General features: G+C 51.2%; 1 protein-coding gene across 1 annotated transcript; it reads right to left on the bottom strand.

Moving 5' to 3' along the window:
• LOC8073792 (homeobox protein ATH1) lies at positions 1,146-4,280 on the bottom strand. The gene is made up of 5 exons (XM_002451764.2): positions 4,029-4,280; positions 2,246-3,337; positions 1,749-2,155; positions 1,607-1,667; positions 1,146-1,528 (listed from the first exon to the last, which is right to left on the bottom strand). The coding sequence occupies exons 2-5, from the start codon at positions 3,278-3,280 to the stop codon at positions 1,337-1,339; spliced, it is 1,695 nt and encodes a 564-aa protein (XP_002451809.1). The 5' UTR covers positions 3,281-3,337; positions 4,029-4,280; the 3' UTR covers positions 1,146-1,336.

Raw genomic sequence — 6,621 nt, 5'->3', positions numbered from 1 at the left:
GCATATGACTCACCCATTTTGCATACGAGCCGCGGCGGAACGCAAAAATGCATCTCCTCTCTCCTCGACGCATTCTCTGGTGCGGCGGGGTTTGGCCGGCTCGCGAGGCGAGCTCGTCGTGGGAGGAAGGGAGGCTGACTCAACGACGGGCTGGGAAGGCCGCGTAGGACAGGGAACTCGCCGGCCGCGCAGGGACGACGACGGCCTGGAGATGCGCCCTCCGCCACTGTGGCTTGGAGATGTGCAAAGCCCACGCCCTCCGGCGCGGCAGGGAGGCGCTCGTGCCCTCGCTGGAGCCATCGCCGGAGCCTGTGCACGCCAAAGAGAGCACGCGCGGCACCATGAAGAAGGGGAGCTCCGACCCACCGCCGGCCATGGAGATGCGTCGTTGTTTTTCTGGCGGCCGCCGTGGATGGATGAGGACCGGGGAAGAGGCGCACGGACCTCAGCGGCGTCCTCGGTCGCGCGGTCGTCAGTCGGGATGCGGGTTGCAACGGCGGCGGGCAAGGTAGGCGGCTCGGAGGCGTCCTCGGCCGCGCACGATGGGGCTCTGCTTTTGCGTCTTGTTGGAGAAAAGACATCGTTGTTGGAGAGGGCTGAGTTATGCGTGCGTGACTTTTTCCCGTGCATAACCCAAAAGCTCAAATGGGTGCTGTGTTTAGGTCTCCTCTGTTGGAGACAGTCTTAGGTGCCGTTCGTTTCAAGGGGAATGGAGAACAGGAAATATTCCAACATTCCAACCGGAAACACTATTATATTTTGTATAGGCCACCTACCTCTGCATTTATTTCTGGCCATTCCTGACCCGGAACGACCGTAAACGAACAAGGCCTTAGTTTAATTCCACTTCACTCCACTTAACACATCTGGATTGTGATGAATATATATGCGCATTCAAATAAGACCTTAGTAATTTTAGGGACATGAAACTGCAAAGACATGCCGAGACAAGTTTATGAATCCTTGGTGCATTTTACTCTTGTGGAACTCATCACACAATTCAATTAATATGGGGTTTGCTTATGATCCTAGCAAGAATCAAGCTCCGACTTTTGCTGAAATTGTCTACTGCAATGTGCAGCCTGACAAGAACGAAAGCATGAATCTGCTATATCTGAAATTGCCCACATGGCCAACCATCTGAATTCTGAACTGAATTACGCTCAAATTCATTCAAAACCTGATTCAGCAAGCATCCTTAAATGCTCTTCCCAGTAGTTGCACAGATGATATGTACATGATTACATGAACATAACAAGGAGACTACAAGGCCCAATGGTAAATCGATGGCAGGAGCTGAGTAACTCTAAATGCAGGCTGCAGCTATGGAACTGGTTCACTGACCACCATCTTCTAGCTCGCAGATTATTCGACGCTTGCTCATGTGCTGGTGCTGCAGCAGCTCCATCGCCGGCGGCCTCTGCCCTCCTCCTCCTCCTGCACCCGAGCTCCCCTTCAGGTCCTGGTACATCTCCTCGATCATCGGCTTCCACAGACGAACTCGTGCGTTTATGAACCAATTCGACACCTGCAAACGCAAAAATCACTCAAATCCATCCCCAAGAACATGAATCTGAATTTAGTCTGATGGGGTTTCGATCTCTACCTGGTTCCTGCTGAGGCCGCTTCTTGCAGCCAGCACGTCCTTCTCATGGTCCTTGGGATACCTGAGCAGAGCACCAGGTCAACAATGTCGGATGTGGCAAACGCGCAGCAAGAATCGTGGACGGACGGACGGACGGACTTACGGGTGCAGGAAGTTCTCGAACATCCAGGCCTTGAGCACGGCGACGGACTTCTCCGGCAGGCCGCGCTGGGGCCGCCAGCACTGCTTCTCGGCGCGCCGCAGCTGCTGCGCCGACCAGTGCTTCTGTATGAAGGCCGACTCCCAGCTCCGCTCCACGTCGCCGCCGGCCGCGGTCGCGGTCACCGACGACGACGACTCGCCCCAGCAGCTGGCCCTGCTCGCCGCCGCCATGATCTCGCCGGCGAGCCGCCGCCTCAGGCCGCGGTACATCGCCGACACGGCGCGGTGCGCGAACGGCGCGCAGATGCTGCCGCCGTTGCCGGCGCCCGACGGCGAGTGCATCAGCGTGTTGAACTTGGCCGTCGTGCTCTGGATCTCGTCCAAGCATTGGTTGTACTTCTGGTCCATCTGCAGATCATCGTCGAACACCATAAAGATCCGAAATTTGTCAGGGTAATTAATTAGTAGTGTGCACGACACGAGCGAACGAATGGTCACCAGCTGAAGCGTCTTGAGGAGCTTGCTCCGGACCCTCTGCGCCTCGCCCCAGCGCGCGCCGGCGTCGGCCGACGAGGCCACCATGAACCGGTTGGAGCTCACCGCGGACGGCGCGCCAACCGAGCCGCCGCCGTCGACGCCGCTGCACGAGTCGTCGGCCACGTCGGCGACGCCGTCCAGCATGTGGCCGACGACGTCGTTCAGCACCTCCTGGACCACGGCCGCGTACCGGGACCGCGCCACCACCACGGCGAAGTGCGGCGCCATCCGGGACCCGGAGCGCGCCCGCGGCAGCTCGGTCAGCGCGGAGCGGCTCGCTCCAGAGGAGCACTGCTCCGCGGCGTTCAGCGCGGCGCTGTCCGAGGACGAGATGGAGTTGGAGCACAGCGTCAGCGACAGCTCGCTCGCCGCCGCCGCGGACGCGTTGGCGCCACTGCAGGCGGCGACGGCGAGCGGGTAGTAGTGGAAGCTGCCTCCCGCGTCGGGGTGGAACTCGGCCCCGGCGAGGTGGTACGGGTCATTGGCCGGCACGGCTACTGGTCCGCCGGCGCCGGTCCAGACACCGTACGGCTTCTTGGACGACGACCAGACCGCCATGGGCCCGGATTGGCTGGGGCACCGCAAGCTCGCCGCGACGACGCGGCTGTCGCTGCCGGGAACGCCGTACACCTCGTCGTCCATCTCCTCCGGCGGCGTCCTCCCGCCGGTACGATCATCCTGCGGCTGCGCGGTGGTGCTGGCGAAGAGCTGGCTGGCGAAGGAGGCCAGGACGATGTTGTTGGCCGCGTAGTGCGCGCCCACCAGGTCCGTCGCCGTCGCGGCGCCGGCGCCGCATACCGCCGCGTCGCCGAGGCCGCCGAACCCGAAGCCGCCGCCGTGGTCAAGAAGCATGCCGGGGTGGAAGTGCGGTACCTCGGCACTCATAATGCCGCCGCCGGTTCCTCCATAGCTGTTGCTGCCGCCGGCCATGAAGTAGCCGCCGCCCATGGCTTCCACCACCCCGATTGGCGAGAACGACGACGGATCACTCGCCATTGTAAGCCAGCCAGCCAGTCAGGGAATCTTGAAAACTTTGTAGTGATTTCAGCACGCCTACAGACAGCAGCACGGATTAGAACACCCAACACGTTGTTGTTCTCTGCGGTTTCGCTGTCGGATCAATAGTAGCACTAGAAAAGAAGGTGAGAAGATGAGCCGCGCAACTAAAAAGATCCCCATGGTGATTGCGAAATGATTCATTCATGGTGATTGCGAAATGATTCATTGGGAAGGAAAAGGAGGTTTTGATAACTACTACTGGTGGTATCTTGGCATCATTATTGAAAGGCACATAGTAGAGCCAAACTGAATTGAAGCATATGAATCGAATGGGTGCATGAACAAATATAAACTATACTGTATGTAACTCAGTAACTGCAATGACTGGAGATCAACAGAGAAGTAATGGCAAGGGACCTCGATGAAACTAAACAATTAGTAGGCCAATGATTCAAGGGAGGCACAGCAAGCAGAGGCGATAAAATATACGAACACAAGAACCAAGGGAGACAGACAGCAAGAGGGAGAGAGAGAAAAAAAATAAAATCAAAACTCATTGGAAGATTCAAGTCCCCATGTAGGAGTACGTCCTGAAATGGAAAGATGAGCACTTCCAAATGGAACGCCTACAAGGAGGAGCAAGACAGCAGCAATTGGAGAGACGCCATCACTTCTCAGGCCGGCAAGCAAGCATGACGATGGAGATTAAAAGAAAATGGAAGGGGGAAGGAGGCAAAGAACATACAAACATCAAAGCCCCCAGGGAGCAGGTCCCGGATCTTGGCGCTGCTGGGTCAGGGGAGATGTGTTTGGCCTGGGCTTGCTCACAAGTCTCACATAACCATGGGAAATATGGAGGGTCCCTGCTTTGTTGCTTCTCCCAAGCAGATGCAGCAGCAATGGCAAGATGTTGGCGCCCATACAGGCACACACGCCCATCCTATATAGTGCTGGGACAACGCAAAGCGACAGTGCCATTGGCATTGGCATTGGCATTGGCATTGCCATGGCATGACGTGAGAGTTGATTGCTGAGGCATGTTCAGTTTAATTACTATTATATTATGCTCAACAACTTGCAAGAAAGGGTGTGCGGGAACAGGATAAGAGGATTATGGGGTTTATCACCTCATCTCATGATTGGCCAACCTCAGCTACAGGAAATAAAGAAATTGCTAATCCAAACGCACACTGTTTTGCAACCTCGGCTACAGGAAATAAAGAAATTGCTAATCCTTCTTGGACAAGAACGGAAGCTGCATTATGCTATAATAAAACGGAGTGCAAGGGATGCGTCATGCACGTGCCTAAACAAGCGTTTCACTGCCCAAGTGGACAACACTCATCATCCCACAGGAGTTGAAGCAACAAAGCACTTTAGGTTGGCGTGTATCACATCAAGCTTAGACTAATGAAAGAAACATCCAGTAATCTGGAATGGACAGGAACAATGCACCTGTTGGCCTTGAGTCTTGACGCTGCAGCCCAGACAGTAGTAGAACACAGCTGATCCTAACACCTTAGACCATGGTTTGACTCCTGAGAAATCAATCCATCTCAGATTTTTCAATCCCATCTTATTCTAAGGTCCTGTTTACTCCAAAGGGATTTTATGAATTTGGATTAATAAAAGAATTTAATTTGTTTTTATCATATTCAGTGCTTGTGTGTTAAAATCCTCTAGAATCTAGCACGCTTGGATTTAATTTTTTAGAATACTGAATTTTTTTTATCTAAATTCTTAGAATCATCCAAACGGGTGTCTAAGCTTGTGCTGTCAAATACCGACCACCCTACAATTGTTGATCCAAATAAGCCTTTCACAATTGTTCCAAACTATAAGATACTTTGGTTTTCCATAGATATATTGGTTTTACAACGTATCCAGACAAATATGGCCAGATGTCATAAAGAGGGAAAATGTTTCAAGGAGAATCACTCGAAACTTATTCTCATTTTTATACTAATCCAGAGAGATCGACACCAAAAACTTGGTTACTTGATAACTAGCTAGCCAAGTGGGTTCGAAAGTGATTCTGATTTAGAGAGAAATATTTTAACGAGAATCTGAACATGAAACATAAAAGAATTTGGATCTCTACCAAACACGCTCTTAGTCTGGCACTTCCCTTCCTTGTTGTAGAAAATGCTGATCAAGCAAATGATATATATATTCCTTTTTTTGAACTCAGCAAACGTATAATTGGCAAAGGCAACAACCAGCAGCAGGAGGGAGGCCAACGAAATGTGTCCAAAAACCTGCTGCTCTGAAAGTTGGGATCGTTTGAGCACTACTGACTTTGTGCAGGCTTTTAAGGACCCCTCCTTGCATAGCTTCTCTCATGCACACATGTTTGTCCGCCGCATACACTTGCATCGGTCCATTTTCCGTGCAATGGCCTTGTTTAGTTTCGAAAAAATTTCGGATTTCGCTACTGTAGCACTTTCGTTTTTATTTGATAAATATTGTCCAATCATGAACTAACTAGGATTAAAAGATTCGTCTCGCGATTTACAGACAAACTGTGTAATTAGTTTTTTTTTAGGAAACAGGAGGGGTTTCACCCCCTACTGGATTTTATTGAAAAGAACAAAAAGTACAAAGTGTTACAAGCCTCACTTAGGAGACAAAAAAAGAGTGGAAAAAGATAAAAAATATTATACATAAGCTTGTAGCCATGTCTTCATCGATGGTTGCAAGTCACTCTTTGCTCGTAGGATAACCTGAGCAAATTCTTGTTTGAAGAACTCCTTACAGCGGCGGATAGAGTTGTCAATGCCTCTGAAGATCTTATCATTTCGCGAGGACCAAATTGCCCAACACATTGTTACTATTACATCCATGAAAAAAGGTGCAAGAAGCTGAGATTTAAGAATTTCCACAATTTGGCAAACGCTCATACTATTTGGCACTATTACCTGAAGACTCCACCAACAAGAAATTGAAAAAGGACAATGAAAGAAGAGGTGGGTAAGGTCTTCATCAATATTGCTTTGACAAAGAACACAGCAGTAAGAAGGTAAGTGCATGTTTTTCCTGTGAAGGAGGGATCTAGTATTAAGGCGATCATTAAGAAGGAGCCAAAAGAAGATTTTCCTCTTGTTTTGGGAAAACGATTGCCAGAGCCAGCGAAAGGCAGGATGAGGGTTGTGCTGTCCAACAAGGTGAAGGTATGCATTGTGGGAAGAAAAGGTTCTGTGGCCATTGTTATAAGTCCAAATGTCACATTCATTTGTTAGTTGCAAGTTTTGAAGGAGAGTAGACAGGTTAAGGAACTGCAGATAGGCTTCAGAGGTTAGGGGAAGATGGAAAAGGGAATGAAGATCAGTAGAGGCGCA

This window comes from Sorghum bicolor, chromosome 4 (genome assembly GCF_000003195.3).
Source record: "Sorghum bicolor cultivar BTx623 chromosome 4, Sorghum_bicolor_NCBIv3, whole genome shotgun sequence".
NCBI classification, from domain to species: domain Eukaryota; kingdom Viridiplantae; phylum Streptophyta; class Magnoliopsida; order Poales; family Poaceae; genus Sorghum; species Sorghum bicolor.
Note: the sequence above shows the minus strand (reverse complement) of the source record. Positions and strands in the feature narration are given on the sequence as shown.

Coding starts and splice junctions, on each gene's coding strand:
- LOC8073792 (XM_002451764.2), bottom strand. CDS start 3,280: ATGGCGAGTGATCCGTCGTCGTTCTCGCCAATCGGGGTGGTGGAAGCC. Junction 1,668..1,748: donor TTCGAGAACTTCCTGCACCC/GTAAGTCCGTCC, acceptor TGCTCTGCTCAG/GTATCCCAAGGACCATGAGA. Junction 1,529..1,606: donor GCGGCCTCAGCAGGAACCAG/GTAGAGATCGAA, acceptor TTGCGTTTGCAG/GTGTCGAATTGGTTCATAAA.